Source organism: Phasianus colchicus, chromosome 5 (genome assembly GCF_987193195.1).
Source record: "Phasianus colchicus chromosome 5, bPhaCol1.hap1.1, whole genome shotgun sequence".
NCBI classification, from domain to species: domain Eukaryota; kingdom Metazoa; phylum Chordata; class Aves; order Galliformes; family Phasianidae; genus Phasianus; species Phasianus colchicus.
The window spans coordinates 58,942,006-58,959,196 of NC_143440.1; the positions used below are offsets into that span (position 1 = coordinate 58,942,006).

General features: G+C 46.1%; 2 protein-coding genes across 5 annotated transcripts in view; both read left to right on the plus strand.

The window, feature by feature from the left end:
- The window catches only part of KLHDC1 (kelch domain containing 1), a 28,884-nt gene extending 24,084 nt beyond the window's left edge, over window positions 1–4,800 (plus strand). For all 3 annotated transcript variants that reach the window (XM_090141922.1, XM_031602268.2, XM_031602269.2), the window contains 3 exons: window positions 2,401–2,485; window positions 3,011–3,063; window positions 3,883–4,800. In XM_090141922.1, the coding sequence (XP_089998048.1) occupies window positions 2,401–2,485; window positions 3,011–3,063; window positions 3,883–4,057 (313 nt within the window). In that variant the 3' untranslated portion in view covers window positions 4,058–4,800. The remainder of the gene's footprint in view (window positions 1–2,400; window positions 2,486–3,010; window positions 3,064–3,882) is intronic.
- A 138-nt stretch (window positions 4,801–4,938) lies between these two features.
- KLHDC2 (kelch domain containing 2) lies at window positions 4,939–16,701 on the plus strand. 2 transcript variants are annotated; one of them, XM_031602266.2, is made up of 14 exons: window positions 4,939–5,086; window positions 6,146–6,318; window positions 7,245–7,324; window positions 8,312–8,429; window positions 9,449–9,564; window positions 10,812–10,893; window positions 10,990–11,073; window positions 11,967–12,047; window positions 12,125–12,183; window positions 12,499–12,608; window positions 13,375–13,447; window positions 14,452–14,539; window positions 15,443–15,495; window positions 15,746–16,701. In XM_031602266.2, the coding sequence occupies exons 2-14, from the start codon at window positions 6,163–6,165 to the stop codon at window positions 15,867–15,869; spliced, it is 1,224 nt and encodes a 407-aa protein (XP_031458126.1). In that variant the 5' UTR covers window positions 4,939–5,086; window positions 6,146–6,162; the 3' UTR covers window positions 15,870–16,701. The 2 variants fall into 2 exon arrangements, with proteins under 2 accessions (XP_031458126.1, XP_031458127.1); XM_031602267.2 differs by having other exon boundaries at window positions 4,997–5,156.
- The last annotated feature ends 490 nt before the right edge of the window (window positions 16,702–17,191 follow it).

Genomic DNA, 17,191 nt, shown 5'->3' on the forward strand with positions numbered 1-17,191 from the left:
TTCATGGAATACTTTCTGTCTTTTTACAGTCAGTGAACTGGTATGTGAAAACAGATGACTGCTTAAATAACTAAGCACATCATTAGCTGTCAAGGCTAATTAGTCTTCCTGTTTTTTGTTATTTACACGGATGGCTTCTAAAAGTTAACTGCTGAAATGCACTGCCTCCTCTTGTGTAATTCAGTTTTAGTTTCTGGTGCATCATAGAAAGGGACTGGGAAGGAGCAGGATGTGCTCCTTCTACAAGCAGCAGGCTAGGGACCTGCAGCTCAGCCTTTACTCTGCAGTTAAGCTGTAATATCATTGGTTTCAAACTTGGTGCTGGTACTCGACTCTTGAGCCCCAAGGAGCTTACAGGCAGCTCAATAGCAGATCCCTTACTGGGCTGCAAAGCTTCCCTTTCACTTGACAGTGCTGCCAGAGAGGCTGCTGAGCAATCCACCTGCTTTGCTGCTGTGGGAGCACCAAAAAAGGGCAACTGAGACTGCCACGGCTTGCTTTGCTGTGCATGCAGCCCTGAGAGAATGGAGCCATGGGGTTCCCATCTCATGACAGTCTGAGAGTTCCCTCCAGTTCAAATGTATCTTGCTATTCTCTGCTGCCTTCAGATTTTGGTGTACAGTTTTGGTAGGCTGAGGACAGTTGCCCTTCATTGATCTAAATCTTTAAGGAAGTAAATGACAGTCCAGCACCACTTTTTTAAAGGAAGATATTGCAGTAACATTTTTCAAGAAGTGTCTTGGAAACAGATAAAAGAAGCCACACCAAAAACCTGTCTATATATTGAATTAGTGTGAATAAGTTGCTCACATGCCTTTAACAGTAGGACTTAACATGTTCTGGTGTTAATACTTAAATGTGTACTTAGGTTATATATTTCTCTCATAATACACTGTACCACATCTGTTCTGGTGCTTCTGCAAAGTTGTTTCTCATTAAATTCTTTAAAGAACAGTTCCTTTAGTTTCATTCAACCTCCTTTTTCAAGTAAATTGTCTCCTGATTCTGTATTGGTAGAAAAGAATATATTTTTTTCTGTCCATAAATTGTGCTTTAGGAAACGTTTTGCATGCCAAGTTAATTAACAAATTGTATGTTTAATTTACAAATTCCTAGTGTTTGCATTACCATGTAATTCTGTTACTCTAGATAGAAGAGCTATGTAAAAGGTTATATGAATTCAGATTCTGTGTAATTTAAATAACATGCTTTATTAGAATGTTTAGGTGCTAAGTTAGAGCAGCTGTGAGAGGACATAAACTCTGTCAGTCTGTAGAAAAATGCATCAGGTTGCAAGATAGGATGGCAACAAGGTGAAGGCAGGAAAGGCTTCCAAGTGTTCTTCGGTGATCAAGTCCAGGCCAGAGTTTCCCTAAGACAGATAAGGCAGAGACAGATCTATCCACAGGTATGAGGAAGAGAAAAGGTGGGATAAGAGTCAGTACTAAAAACCCCATGATTTTAAAACTAGTACAATTGTACTCATGGATTAAAGAAACAGGATAAAGGCTGTTTTGATAAAAAGCTTGCTTTTTTCCACTGCAACTTTTTGTTGCACCACTGATGCATAAGACAAAGTGTATGTAACTACAATACAGCTAAGTCAAGTAGTGACAAAAATGTACTGGTCTGCATGAAATGTAATCATTCACCAAAATTCTCATGAGATGGATAGTCACATTGCTCTCTCCTTTAATATTGTTAAGTAATTGAAGAATAATGTAATATTCTAATGGATTGGTTAGTTTTGAAAACCTTTTAAATAATGTCTTTGTCTTGGCTTTCTAAAAGCTGGGGGTTATGTTACAGTATTCTACATGTACATCTGCCTCTCTTTCCCATATATGTTTGGAATCAATTGACCCATTTGAGTAATATTTGACAAAGCAGAAACCTCAGAGGTACTTCCCAGAGTATTACTCTGTGCAAATAAATGGTCAAACAGAAAAGAATGGCTCATAATGGCCTTCACTCCCGTGGAGCTGAGGGCTCATTAGCAAAGAAAGTCTTCCTTAAGACACAAATAATGAAGAACCAGCTTTATTGTTTATCCACCTCACAGTGCAAGCTGTAAAATTAATTATTTCAAATTTTGCAATTCTTCTGGGGAAGTGGTGTGAGAAGAATGAGACTTCAAGGCTCTGTGCAATCACAGAACTGAGTGCAATCACAGGACTGAGCAAAGGTGACCTTTCCATTTTAATTCAGAGGAACGTAGATCCTCCTAATGGAAGAGTTGTGAAGAGAAACTTGAATATGAGGAATGTAGGAAAGTATGTGAGGTAGTTAATATGTAGATGTATCGCATAAAAATATTTAACTTTTAGAACTGTTTTACTGATAACACACATCTGCTTGTTGTTATTTGGTCACTAAACCTATTCACAATGTTATTTCTAGACTGTGGCATACAGCCTGCCTTGGAAAAGAAGGAGAGGTGATGGTGTTTGGTGGAAGCAAGGATGACTTGCACTTCATGGACACGGTCAGTAAACTGAATAACAAAATCCCAGCACTATAGTTACTGTAATTGAAATAAAATGAAGTTAATACAGTTGCTGATATAGAATCATAGAATCGCTCAGGTTGGAAAAGACCTTAAAGATCATTGAGTCCAACCACAACCTAACCATACTACCCTAACAACCCTCTGCTAAATCATGGCCCTGAGCACCACATCCAAACAGTCTTTAAACACATCCAGAGATGGAGACTCAACCACCTCCCTTCCAGTGCTTAACAACCCTTTCAGTAAAGTTTTTCCTGATATAAGGATATGAGAGGATGTGACCTCAGGTGTTCCTGAAAGGTAATTTAAAAAGGGTTTTTGTTGCCTTTTATTAGGCTCGTAAAGAAGTCTACTATTCAGATTCTTTCTGAGTAATTATTTAAATATCTACAATTTAAAACTTTGAATGTAGTAATAGGTGTTATATTGATGTACAAAATGGCAGTACTTCTGAAAAAAGCTGTTTGTCATTTACATACTTGTTTTCTTTCTCTCAATCAGGGTCACTGCAGTGACTTGTTGATATTTCAGACACAACCTTACTCACTTCTCAGGTGAGCTGAAGCTGTTTACATCGCTCTGGTGCTGTTTGTACACAAGGGTTTTAATGTAATCCTGTGTAGGCAGGTAAACTACAAAATGACTCTCAGCAAACCTTTGAAACATGCAGTGTATGATAATCCATAGCAGTTTAAACACCAGTGGTGTCTAATCCTCTGTCTCCTGCATGTGTGTGCATAACACGTGTACTGAACATTGCAAGAAGCTTCTAGGCAACGCCACTTTGGGTTACAGGCAACTTACCTAAATCACAGAATCCTAGAATGGCCTGGGTTGCAAAGGCCCACAGTGCTCATCCAGTTCCAACCCCCTGCTGTGTGCAGGGTCACCACCCACCAGCCCAGGCTGCCCAGAGCCACATCCAGCCTGGCCTTGAATGCCTGCAGGGATGGGGCATCCACAGCCTCCTTGGGCAACCTGTTCCACTGCCTCACCACCCTCTGGCTGAAAAGCTTCCTCCTCATATCCAACCTAAACCTCCCCTGTCTCACTTTAAAACCATTCCCCCTTGTCCTGTCACCATCCACCCTCACAAACAGCCGTTCCCCCTCCTGTTTATCCGCTCCCTTCAAGCACTGAAGGCCACAATGAGGTCTCCATGGAGCCTTCTCTTCTCCAAGCTAAACAAGCCCAGTCCCCTCAACTTTCCCTCACAGGAGAGGTGCTCCAGCCCTCTGATCATCTTAGTGGCCCTTTTCTGGACTTGTTCCAAGAGCTCCACATCTTTCTTGAGCTGGGGACCCTAAGAACCTTTTTTTTTAATTTAAATGTTCTTTTTTTTTCTTTTTTTTTTTTCCCTACCTCTTCTTCAGGTTGTGCCTTGACTGCATTGGTAAAAATGCAGCCCAACTGAACAATCAAATCCCTTGTTTGCCATCCAAACTTCTGCAGCAGGTGCTGAAAAAAATAACCTTCTGGGCTGCAGTGAACCACCGGCAAGAGAAGAAAGCAGAGACGGAGCGGCAGTGCCAGCTGAACAGCACATGAGCAGTGTGCACACAGCTGCAGAACACTTTGGTTTCTTCACAGCGTACGGCAAAGTCTTTTGTTAGTGAACTTTCTTAATGCTACAGAACAACGGTATGTTCAGCTGAGTTTCTAAGTGAAGTTTGAGAACGAGGAAATCCTTTTCATGGAAAACATTTTGTTTTCTGCGCCGTAGGAAATTGAGAAAATTTAATTTGTATGTATTGTTAACTTCTACTGTTGTGGTCTTAATGAGACAGCCCATACAACTTGTTCCTTTGGAAGGTGACGTGCCATCAAATGTATTCTGTTGACCAAAACGTGGCTTAAGTGACAAACCTTACCAGCCTTATGGCACCAGCCTTCTGAAAAGCGAGTGGAGCACTGCCTCGGGAGAGTCACACCTGGCATAACACCACCGAATCCCACTGTTAGATCCACCAAACTGGTGTCTGGCACCTGGCTGAAGGGCAGAGCTGAACGCTGCACCCAGGGATGGAAGCACAGCCTGAAGGGAGCTGCACCGAGAGGGGAGGGAGTGTTAACAGCACCTGTCAGCACCGAGTGCTTTGGGAAATAGGTTGTACGTTGTATTTGGAACGTGTAAAGTTTCTATTTAATTGTTGTTGGAAAAAACGTTTATTTATTGGTTAAAGAAGAGCAGATGTAGTAGTCGCTATTTTTCTGTTTCAGATACCTAGTTAACAGGAGCGCACTCATTAAAGTTTTATAGAGAGATAGAGAGCGACCCGTTTGGACTGCTTTGTGACGGTTTTACAGTCTGAAACATACAATCCGAAACTTAAAATCTGAAACCTCCAATCTCCGCCGTCACACCCAGCCTCGCACGTGGCGCAGCGCCTGCGCGCCGCCCCGTCTGCGGCCCCTCCCCCACCGGGCGGAGCTGCGCCTGCGCAGTACGACCGGAAGTGCGACCCTGTTGTTGGTGCTGCGCAGTGCGACCGGAAGTGCGGCCCTGCTGTTGTTGCTGCGCAGTGCGACCGGAAGTGCGGCCCCGGCGGGTGTTGGTGCTGCGCGGGGCCCGCTGAGGTGAGGCGGGAGGTGCGGCCGGGCCGGGAGTGTCGTTGTGCTCCTGAGGAGAGGCGCGGGACCGCCTGAGGCAAGGGCTGGTGTGCCGTGCGGGGCCCGGGGCCGTTCTGTGCGGGGGGAGCGTGGCCGAAGGCCGCAGGCGTTTTGTGGCGTGTCTTCTGCGGTGCGCAAATAGTGCTGACCGTGGGGAGGCTCGGTGCGGCTCTGGTGGGCTTGAGGCAGAGGGATGGGCAGGGGTCTCTGAGGTGTAATTAAGGCGGCAGAATCGCGTGCTGGGGATGTTGCAGTGTCGGTCCCTGAGGCAGTTCAGGCTGAAGTCGCTGTCAGCCCGCGCGCTTTTCGTGGCCCTCTGAAGGCCTTTCCCTGCCCGCACCGAGCCCTGCTTTGCCTCAGCCCTCGCTCCGCCCGAAGGCTCTGGCAGCTGACGGTCCCGAGGCCCGTGGCTGGCACCTCTAGCTGGTGCTGCCCTGGGGCACCTCCTGGCCCCTGTCGGTAGGTTTGGGCCTTCTGGCCGCGGTGTAATGCAGACAGGGGCTCTGCTTTGTTCTGCGATGTAGGTGAGGTCCTGCACTGAGCAGCACGGATGGTTTGGAGGGAGGAGGCTTAGCTATGAAGGTTCAAAACGGTGACCCCACCACCTCCCTGGGCAGCCTGTCCAGTACCTGATTGCTCTTTCTGAGATATTTGCTTTCCTAACGTCCAACTGACCCTTCCTGACACGACTTGGGGCCATCACCTCTCATGCTGTCAATGTTGCCAGGGAGCAGAGGCTGACCCCCACCTCACCACCACCTCGTGTCAGGGAGTTGTAGAGAACGATGAGGGCTCCTCTGAGCTCCTCTTCTCCAGACTCAGCAGTCCCAGTTCTCTCAGCCACTCCCTATAAAACATGCACTCCAGGGCCCTCACAGCCCTGTTGCCCTTCTGAAACTTTACCGAGTGATGTGAAAACTTCTTCCTGAAGAACATAATTCTGAAGGACAACAGCGTGTGGTTTATCATCTTTTTTTCTCTCTGATTGTTTACCCTGATGGTTTTCAAAACTGTTCCATTATTCAGTGTCACACCAGATCAAAATGGCTGATGATAATGAAGACCTGCAGGCAGATGAAGAGCTCCCAGCTCCAGCTGAGGACAGCTTTGAGCAGCTGGAGAACGACAGCCCTGCGGAGCGCAGCGGGCACGTGGCAGTCACTGATGGGCGCTGCATGTACGTCTGGGGAGGATACAAGGTACACTCTGCTCTGTGCTACCCTGCCTGTCAACTTTAGTGCTTGTAATTATGTACTGTTTGTTTGGACGTGGCTCTGGAGGCATTCAAAGCCAGGCTGGATGTGGCTCTGGGCAGCCTGGGCTGCTGGTTGGCAACCCTGCACATAGCAGGGGGTTGAAACTAGATGAGCATTGTGCTCCTTTGCAACCCAGGCCATTCTGTGATTCTGTGATCTCTCCTCTAAAAAACAAAAGCTTCAGTTATAAAAGTAGAGCATACAATCTGCTATGAATGCACTCCTGGCGAAGTGATGCTTTTTGTGTGTCAGCACAACTATGTTGTATGTTACCAATCACGAGTTGGTTATTTAACGTGTTGAGGTGTGTGCATGACAAGTGGAATCAAACCATTCTAAAGTTTTGACAGGAATGAAAATTAATCATTTTTCACTTGACGGCAGATTCAGTGGGTGAATTATAGCTCAAGACAAAGCTTTAATGTATTGCCATCCCCGGAGGTGCCCAAGGCCATGGATGGGTCCTGGGCAGCCTGAGCTGGGGGGCAGCCAGCCCACAACAGGGGTGGGGCTGGGAGCTGCGTGGTCCCTTTCAACACAACCGTGCTGTGGTTCTTTGATTATTCTGTTGGTGTCATGGGAATGGGAATTACAAAGAACACTTTGGCTCCTTTGTGCACCCAGGCTACCCTGCCTGGCATGTGAACATAGGATTTAGCTTCCATGTACCCCAGCCTGTGGCCCTGTGGGGAGTTTGGTCCCCAGCAGAAAAAGTAATAAGGTTCAAACTGCTGTGTGCAGGTGGGAGGTATGAGAGTGCAGCAGGCACTGCCCCTGTTGTTTTTGCAGGTTGGGTCTCTGAGGGGTTGTAAACATTCAGAGCTGCCTGTAATTCAAGCATCCTTTTTCTTTTCTGATATGTTCTGCAGAATGCCCAAGTTAGGGGATTTTATGACTTCTATCTCCCTAGAGATGAAATATGGATCTACAACATGGAAACTGGAAGATGGTAAATAATTAACTTAGTATTTTTTGCTTTATGGAAAAAAAAGTTTTGAATTGGTACAGTGATCACACTGAGGGTCTGTGGACAGAGGGGGAACTCCCTGACTTTTATTTCCACGTATCCTACTGTTGCATACATGTGTACGATACTTCCAAACTTGTTATTTTGTTTTTTTTTTCCATGTGATAAACAAATTTTCACAGGAGTGAGTAGGGTGAAGTGGGAGAGAGAGCTCAGAGAGCACAGGCAAATGTCAGCATCAGCATGGGGTGTTCTGGGATGTCTGGAGTAGGATGCAACACCTGAACACTGAATGGGTACCATGTGCTGCTAGGGAGGAATTGTGGGTACCTTCTGTGTTTTATTTGTTGTCCTTTTTGTTAAGTATTTATGCTGCCAAAGAAACTTATGTTTGCTGAGACCAGTAGGGCCATAAAGCTTTGTGGAACTGCATGTCTGAAAGCACAGGAGGAGAAGGGAACACGTTGCTCTGATGCTGTAACTGGCTGGGGTCATGTGCTGTGAAGCCCAGTCTGCTCCGTGCTTAGCAGAAAATGCAACTTCAGCACTTCTTGCACTTGTCAGAGTGCTTTGGGACAACCTTAAGTGTGTTTATAGTGTTTACAGACATTAAAGAAAAACAGTAGCAAAATGAAACCCGCAGTTTGGACAGGTGCAGCCTTTTTGCCTGGAGATCTTCTGGGATGTGGAATGGGAGAAGCACCCTGAACTCCTGCACTGGGCAGGCAGGATTCCTCCCCCAGAAACCACATGATAATTAAGCTGTCTTTTCCTCACCCCACCTCCCCATAGTGCCTGCCTGATGTTGTAAACTGCTCAGCCTGTGTGGGTCTGAAAAACTCAGAACTGTGTGCTCTACAGTGATCTGTCAGAGTTAAAAATGTGATAGTGGTGGTACAGATTTTCACTCCAGGCAAAATCGTTACTGTTTATTTTGGTTAAATATAATGTCTTAATCTGTATTTGTAGGAAGAAGAGTAAAACAGAGGGAGATATTCCACCCTCCATGTCTGGAAGTTGTGCTGTGTGTGTAGACAGGGTGGTGTATCTGTTTGGAGGACACCATGCACGTGGCAACACAAACAAGGTCAGTAATTTAGTAAACCCTTTCTCACAAATAAGTTCCTCATCGTTAGCTTTTGGGCCCATTCTGTACAGAGGTGGACTTTTCAGTTAATTAAAATTGATCCATAGCAGGAAATGTATCAACTTAGCAAATCACAGGAGCATTTTCTTCTGAATTGCTGGACAGATTGGAAATCGTTTCAGAGCTTGAATGTTAATAATGGGATACTGAACGTGGATCCAGGCACTGTGTGCTCCATGGCTTCACCTACTGGCAAGCAGATAACAGCCTTTTTGCCCTGTCAGCAGCTTCCTCAAGTGCAAACTAATTGAAGCTGTGTTTTCGTGCTTGCCTGAGAAATTTTGACTAACAAAATACTGTGCTTACCACTTGAATTTTTTTATTTTCCATTCAGGTGATTAGCTGGCACACTTTTATCCATTCAGTGTATTAGTTCTCTGCAGCAGGCCAGATAATCTGTTTTCCAAACTTGAGGTTGGCCTCCAGCTCTGCACCATTGCTCTCTGGTGGCTTTCCAGCACAGAGGAGCACTGTGACCTTTTACTTGTTTGGGTGGCACTTGCTCTGGAGCAGTTCACCCTGTAAATTATATTGCACTGGTGCTTCCAAGTTTGCTTCTTTGAAAGGTGGAAATTTCCAGAGGTTGCTGAATTAATATCAGGAGGTGTTGTGCAAAAGCTTTAAAAATACTTTTTGAAACTATTCTTTTAAGTTACAAGACAGTTGTGATGTTGTGCACACCTTCATTTGCTTCCCTTGCAGCTTCTGAATGGTCCCACTCCATGTGCATGGTTCTGTCACTTTTGTAAAAGGATGTTTTGGGGTCTGAGTCTGCAAAAAAAGATTTTTGGATCCACAGTTCATTCCAAATGTTGTCAGTGCTCTGTGCAGTGAGGGAGAGAACTCATGTAGTGCTTCTGTACCAATACATGCTAATTACAAGTTGTTAGTGTAACATCAGTCAGACTAGAGCTGTAAGCTAACTGTTTGGGTAAAAGAAATCTTTTTATTTTCTACAGTTCTACATGTTAAATTCCAGATCCACGGACAAAGTGCTGCAGTGGGTCAGAGTAGAGTGTCAGGGGGTCCCCCCTTCATCAAAGGACAAACTTGGCGTGTGGGTTTACAAAAACAAGTAAGGCTCTTGGCAACAAAGCACAGCAGTCCTTGTGTGCGTGCGTGTGTGTGTGTGTGTGTGTTTTCATCACTCCCAGCCTTGCTGTTGTTGTGTCTTTTTGTTTGCATAAGAGCTGCAGCAGGACTTCTTGCCTGCAGCACAAACGTGCTTTGGGAAGATGCTGGATTTGTTCCCCAGCCTTTTAAATCTGCTGTGTCCTTCAGCTGTTGCTAAATGAAAAACCTAATTCCCAGTCTGGGTATGTGTGAGCCACAAAGTATCCATGTGAGTCACAGTGCAAAAAGTGGGCTTCTTACAGGCAAATCTTCCACAGTGCCTTCTCAGTCTGTTGTTCTTAAGAATGGTTGCTTGTATCTGTGTCCTTCTTGGCAAGGACAGAGAAGCCTGTTCTGGGATTCCCATTACACACAAAATGCAATCTGTTAGTCATATCTTGGGGAACAGCTTGTGTGTCTTTGATGCTTCAAGAGCAGGAGAGCGGGAAGCCATTTTAATAAAAAAATGTATATTGCTTTTTCAGCAATGCATGTTCTTAATTCTGCCTGGTTTGTGCTGGGTGCATCTGTTGTGGGATTCGCTGCAGAGAACGAAAAGCTTGCTGAGTGCCCGTGGTGTTACTTTCCAGATTCCAGGCATGGAGAGAGAGTTCACTGGTAGATTTGCAGGACTCGAGCTGTGGCAGTTCTGTCAGCTGTATGGGTTGTTTTCTGTTTCTTCATTAAGACTTTCTGGCAAAAACACAGGCCTCTGTGCAGAACAGGCACTTGAGCTCTCCCTTTCAGCCCTCTTCTCTCTGATGGCTTCTCTCTTTTCACCCACACACTGTGTACATTCCATGGCTTCTCACAGAACTGTTTGTGAATCTTTTGGGACTGGGGAAATTGAGCAGCACGCTTGGAAAGAGCAGAGGCAGGAAGCTTTGGGAGCACCCATAATTCTGTGTGAGAGCCCTGACAGTGAAGGCTGGAGCACAAGGATCAGGCAGCAGGCCTGGCAGCTTTGCTTTTAGAACAGCAGCAAAGCTCAGCAGCCTGGGGCCTGGGAAACACCTACAGAGGGATTTTGTGTGGGTGGTGAGGTTGGTTAGGCAAGAAACGGCCCCACACCTGGAAAACTTGCACTGTTTATGTTTTGGAAATAATGAAGTCAGAGGTGCTTCCCTGCCTTCAGTCTGAGCCCAACCTTTACAGAGCTTTAGTTTGTAGTGAGAAATGTGGTAACATTTGTTGCATGTTTTGTTTCAGGCTAATCTTTTTTGGAGGCTATGGTTATTTTCCTGAAGGGAAACAACGAGGAACTTTTGAATTTGATGAGACCTCTTTTTGGGTAAGCAAACTTTTCTCACCTTGAAGTTATTTCTGTTGACACCTAATATTTCATTAGTGCTTACTAAAACTTGCTTCTCTGTAAATATTTTTAAAGAATTCAGGGCTTCCTAGAGGGTGGAATGACCACGTGCATGTTCTGGACACTGAAACATTTACCTGGAGCCAGCCTATAACTACGGTAATTACTGTTCTTACATCAGTTAAAGTTAAACTCTTCAGAAAGTCGTGCCATATCTCTTCTAGCAGGCTGTGAAATCAGACATGACTCTGCCAGGCCTGCCTTCACTGCTTAAATTTAAGTTAGAATAGGTTGCTGATGAAAAAAATTCTTCCTAACCTCTGTGCCTCCACCTGGTGCAACTTGAGGCCAATAGCAAATGCTGGTTTACATTGTTTACATGGCTTCTCCCTCCTCTCCAAAAGTAAGAAGCTTGCCTGTTCTGTGCTCTTTATCTCTCCATCATTTTTCCGACTGAGTTGCTTTCTTTCATGCTTCAGTGGTGTTGTTCTTAAGGGGAGCTCAGGGAAACAAAGTTCATGGCTTCCTGTCATCCTCTCTGCAGCATGGCAGCTCATTGTGTGTCACTTGGCTGCTGGATCCTTGTCAAAACAAAAAGCTCTGCAATTGCAAATAGGCCTCATTGAAAGTGTCCCAGCAGTATTTAGGAACAGACAAATAGAGTGAGGCTGCCACAGGATTTGAAGAAATTAAATGTGAGATAAGTAACTCCTTGCTCAAATTTCTGAGGATCTGCTTTGTCTTAATACCTATGGATCTTAAATATTTCACAGTAGCTCAAGAAAAATCCTGCCTGGCATTCACTATATCATTACCTTGTTTACAGTCTGAGGCCTTCTGCCTCACACATTTCTGCCCACAGAATGACTTCTCACTCCCTGCTCCTTGGTGACCTTAAGTCTGACCATAGCTCAGCCCCTCATTTTTTTGGCTGGCTGCTTTGTGGGGCTGGGATGCCTTGCTGACCACTGGGGATTTCTGTTGGAATGAGGTTTTCTTTTGTTAACATATCTGATAAACTTCCCTTCTTATTTCATGTTTTCTTTTCCCAGGGTAAAACTCCATCACCACGAGCAGCTCATGCGTGTGCTACAGTGGGGAACAGAGGTTTTGTGTTTGGAGGCAGATACAGAGTAAGTCACAGCCCTGCTGAGTGCTGTGCTACCAAAACCCAAATGGAGTGCTTCAACCACGCTCTGCTTTGTTGTAGGAGTCCCGAATGAACGACCTTTACTACCTGAATTTGGATACATGGGAGTGGAATGAAATGTAGGTACTAAAACTCCAGTTCTTTAGTGTGGAGAGCAGTATAAAATTGTCATCTTTATTCACTTCTAATCAATTAGTCAAGCTTAGTAAACTGCAGTAGGTGAGCAGACACAAGTAGGATTACCTCCCTGGTTTTTGCCAGCAGCATTTTTTCAAGAGCAAAACTCTTTTCACTATGGACACAGTAAAAACTTGCTCTTGGGTCATGATCTGCATGCATTATGAAGTCACATGGTTCAAAGACCTGAAAAAAAATGAGCAGCACTGTTTAACTTTAGCACATCAGTGATTAATGGTGCTTTTATTGAAACACAGAATGGCACAAGGCGTCTGCCCAGTGGGCCGCTCCTGGCATTCCCTAACACCCATTTCCTCAGATCATCTCTTTCTCTTTGGAGGATTCACCACTGACAAGCAGCCATTAAGTAAGTCATTCCAAAAGGATTTTGTCTTTGTGTTCTTAAATAAGAGCCTGAGCTACTGCCTAGTCACCCTAAAGTCTTTGTACATTCCTTCCATGTCCTGTGATCCAGTTCCTTGTGGCCAACAGCTGAGTTGACAGAGTAGGAGTCATTGAGTGTGTGCAGACATTGCTATTTACAGAGCTCAGGCTGCTCTAAAAACATATCACATGCAAATTGCAATTAGTAAGAGCTTTGCAGTTTTCTGTCTTTCCTCCTATTAAAGTGCTGTTTTCAGACAGGCAGCCCAAAGCTTTATAGAATCCTAGAATGGCCTGGGTTGCTCATCCAGTTCCAACCCCCTGCTGTGTGCAGGTCTCCAACCAGCAGCCCAGGCTGCCCAGAGCCACATCCAGCCTGGCCTTGAATGCCTGCAGGGATGGGGCATCCACAGCCTCCTTGGGCAACCTGTTCCAGTGCCTCACCACCCTCTGGCTGAAAAACTTCCTCCTCATATCCAACCTAAACCTGCCCTGTCTCAGTTTAAGACCATTCCTCCTTGTCCTATCACTATCCATCCCTGTAAAGAGCCGTTCCCCCAAGCTTCACAGGGTTTGTCCTGAAAAACTTGATTTATTTAAGAACAAAGATGCACTGTATTATAGCAGAGTACATGTTTATTGCAACAAACATGACAGAACTAAAAGAATGCTGTTTGTATTACGGAATCACAGAATGATTCCATGATACAAACAAGATTCTTTGTATTTGGGGTTTTGCTTGTTTTCAGGTGATGCTTGGATTTATTGTATCAGCAAGAATGAGTGGGTACAGTTCGAGCATAACTACTCTGAAAAACCCAGGTATGGTGCATGCTTTCTTGGAAACTTAGCAAAGAAAAAAGAGTGAGGGGGCTCTTTGTGATGGCAGTGAGGGAGGACACACACTTCTCCCCACACTGCTTGTCTTTCCTAACAGCACAATACCCTGTGTTAGCATTTTCTACCCCACAGACACCGATGTGCAGCATCTGCACACAGCAGTGCTGTGCCTGGGGTGGAGGCAGCCAGCTTGTAGCTCAGTGCTTTGTTTGTGAGGCAGCAGGAAACAGGGATTTGGGGCTGGATGTGCAGGCTGAAGGGACCCTGAGCTGTGTGTGCCAGCACAGGAGCTGGCTGGAGCCCGTGTGTCCCCGCTGTGCCACCACCACACACTGTTCTCAGTGTCCTCACTCAGGGCTGGCCCTGTGCTCCCCCAGGGTGTTTTTGTGTTCATAAAGACCTACTGAGTAAATTAGAGGTGATGAGCAGCAATTTAAAAAGCATTAAAACAATCGTGATGCACACATACGGCATCACAAACACCGGTGTCACATGAGCTGTGACCCATTGTGTCTGGGGAAGAGGTTTGGGTTGGGCTTCAGCGAGTTACAGCAGCAGTGGTTCCCACTCTGTGCCCTTGGGCCCTGCTGCTGGCAGTGAGGAGGGGGCTGTTTTTCAAAGCTGAGCTGCTATGCCACAAGGCTTCCAGAGAGTTACAGATCATGGTCCTTCAGTCTATTGACTCGAGGGGGGCGCAGTGCTCTCACAGGCTGTATTTTCATTGCAGCCATCCTCCAGGAGTTTGATGTGTGCCCGTACCTGCAGGCAGTTGAGCCCCACAGCCCTGCTCTAACCAGAGCAGCCTGCCCAGTCCATCATTGTCTGGCCAGGAGTTCTATTCCTCAAACCACAAACTCCCATTGCATTGGTCAGTGCTGCAGGATAGCATTGGGAAGGCAGACCTGCGTGTGTTAGCTTGAAATACAAACCTCAAACGTGGCTTTTTGGGTGGAGTGTTGTTGTTGAATGCTGCCTTCTGTTTGCAGGCTGTGGCACACTGCTTGTGCAAGCGAAGAGGGAGAGGTGATCGTCTTTGGGGGCTGTGCCAACAACTTGCTGGCCCATTCTAAAGCTGTAAGTTTATCCCAAGCTTTGCTTTCCTTCTTGCACAACCCTGCCCGCAGGAGCTGCAATTCCTCAGCACTGCAGCAAGCATAAAGTGCTTCTCATTCTGTGTCTGCAGGACTGGCAGACACATAAACAAAGCTCTAATGGGAAATGTGCTGCTTTTCTAGAAAAGGTCACTATTCACTGTTTAAACAAACGTGGCTTGTTTCCCTCATAGTGGTGTTTCACTTGGAGCTCTCATCTGCTGGCTCCTGCTTTAGCTTTGCCTAGTGCTTCTCACCAGGTGAGCTCAGTGGGCCCCTCCCAATGCAGTTTCTCCATTGTGGTGCCCTGCTGAGGGCACGTGGCACAGAGCGGGTTTCTTGAGCCAGGACAGGGAGTATTATGGTCTGTGAAGTCCCCACGTGGCTGGAAAGTGACTGGGAACAAGCACGGCTGCGCGTTTTACTGTAAGAAGCAGTGGGTGTCAGGTGGAACCAGCAAGTGACAAACAAGAGTGGTGCAACGTGTCATCCTTAAAAACAACAATAAAAAACTGACTGCTGAGCCTGATGCAGTCCCTGGGCCCAGGGCATCTCATGTGCAGATCCCTGGAGACCTGAAAGCTCCAGCAGCACCCACAGGGGTTGGGTTGCTGCTATTCCCTGAAGGTGCTGGCCAGGCAGAGCAGGACATGGGGCACTGATCCACCTGTGGTTTCCTTAGTGCTAACTGCAGAGGCACCACAGGGTTTGGTGAGCAGTTCTGAGTCCAACTTATGTGCTACATTTGTGGCTTATGTGAACTCCAGCCCCAGACCTGTGCTGTGTCTGCCTTCCTCACCCAGATCCCTCTGAGCCTTGGCTGGTTTGGTTCTGTCATGATGGGATCCACACAAACTGATTCTCTCTCTCTCCCTCCCACATGCAGGCTCACAGTAATGAAATACTTGTGTTTTCTCTACAACCACGATCGCTTGTAAGGTAAGAAAGCAAGACTTCAACATTAAGCTGTGGTGTTCCGTTCTAAAGCAACTGGTGCAGGCTTAGTGCCAATCTAAAATGCTTGAAAAATTTCTTCCTTTAAAGAGAGCTGAAACAACAGCAGCTTAATATGGAGACAGTGAGATTCCATTCAATAGTCATGTGGCAGCAGACAGCCGTAAATGTTTATTAGCTCACCTTGCAGGACTCCATTCATGCTAACAGCTGCTGTGTGCTTCCTCTCCCCCAGGCTTTGCCTCGAAGCAGTCATTTGCTTTAAGGAGATGTTGGCCAGCTCCTGGAATTGCCTCCCCAAGCACTTGCTGCACAGCGTCAATCAACGGTTTGGAAGCAACAACACCTCAGGCTCCTGAGCCCTCTGTGCTGACAGCTCTGAGCGGTGCATGGATGATCAATTCTAAGATGTAATAATTAATTGTACCACGTGTGGCAGACATGAAACCTGTATAGATGAAGTAGCTGTACTGTAGGTAGTTGCTTCCCGCCTTGAAGTTGCATGTGAATGGCCTAGAGAAAACCTATTTTTGTGTAAAGATGTTTGCAATAAATGTATTTAATGCAAGTGGAGGTGGATGCTGTGCTTCAGCCAAACCTAGTTGTGGGTTTGTCCACCGTGAAGTACTTGTGAGGGCCAACCCTGAGCAAAATGAGGTGTGGATACATGGAAATAATGCTGTCTGTCCCAGTTGGTGCTGTGGATGTCAGTGGCTGTGCAGGAGATAGAGAGGCCCTGCAGACACGGGAAGGAGAAGTGCTGCTTTAGTTTGTGCTGAAGAGTGCTGTGATGGGTGAGTCCTGTTTTAGTCTGTGCTGTTAGGGAACTGCTTAACATACTTTGCTACAAAGGTCAGAAAAATGGGATTTGAAAATTGTACATGACCCAAATTGCTAAACTGTTGTAAACCTTCAGCTGTGAAAGCACCACGACTCTCTGCTTGGTTCTAGTCTGGTTTATGAAACTCTTTTATGTTGTGGAACTTCAATTGTGAACCTTAGGTAGCAGATACTCTGCCCTGAGCAGTGTAACTGAGTGTGCCTGAGCCAGTTGTCAGCTGTCAGGAACTGCAGAGCTCACCTGCAGCAGAACAGCCTGAGCCACAGGGCAAGCTGTGCTGCTGTTGGGAATGGGTTACATCTTGTTTAGTGAAAAAAGTCAATAAACAACTGACTTCTAGGACATAACAATTCCTGCAGTGTAATGTGTGCGCTCATTTCTTTTCCAAGCTTTAGCTGGGGCTGCTGGGAGCGCTCACAGTGGTGTGGAAAGAGTTTGAGACCTCCAGGCTATGCTGATGAGCAGCTGCACATGGACTCATTCTGCTCTTCTGTGTGTGCTGCTCTTGTGCACAGTGGTGAGAGTTACACAGCACAGGGTTGTACTGCTGGGAGCTGGGGAAGTGCTAGAGCTGATTTTTTTTTCTCCTGGCCTGCTTCCATGCTGCATTTTCGGGAAAATAACTGTCTTTTCTCAAATCAAGCATATTCTTCACTGAAACATCTCTACTAGGAGCTCCGATCCCCTGCAGGGGAAAGAGGCAGGTTAGGTGGAAGCAGAACATCTCAGGTTGTGCTGCAGGAAATCAGGGCGCGCCTTAGCCTCTGAGAAAGGCAGAGAAAGGTGGGGAAAGCATTAGAGAGCACACAGCTTGACAGCACATCACTGACCAGAGGCCAG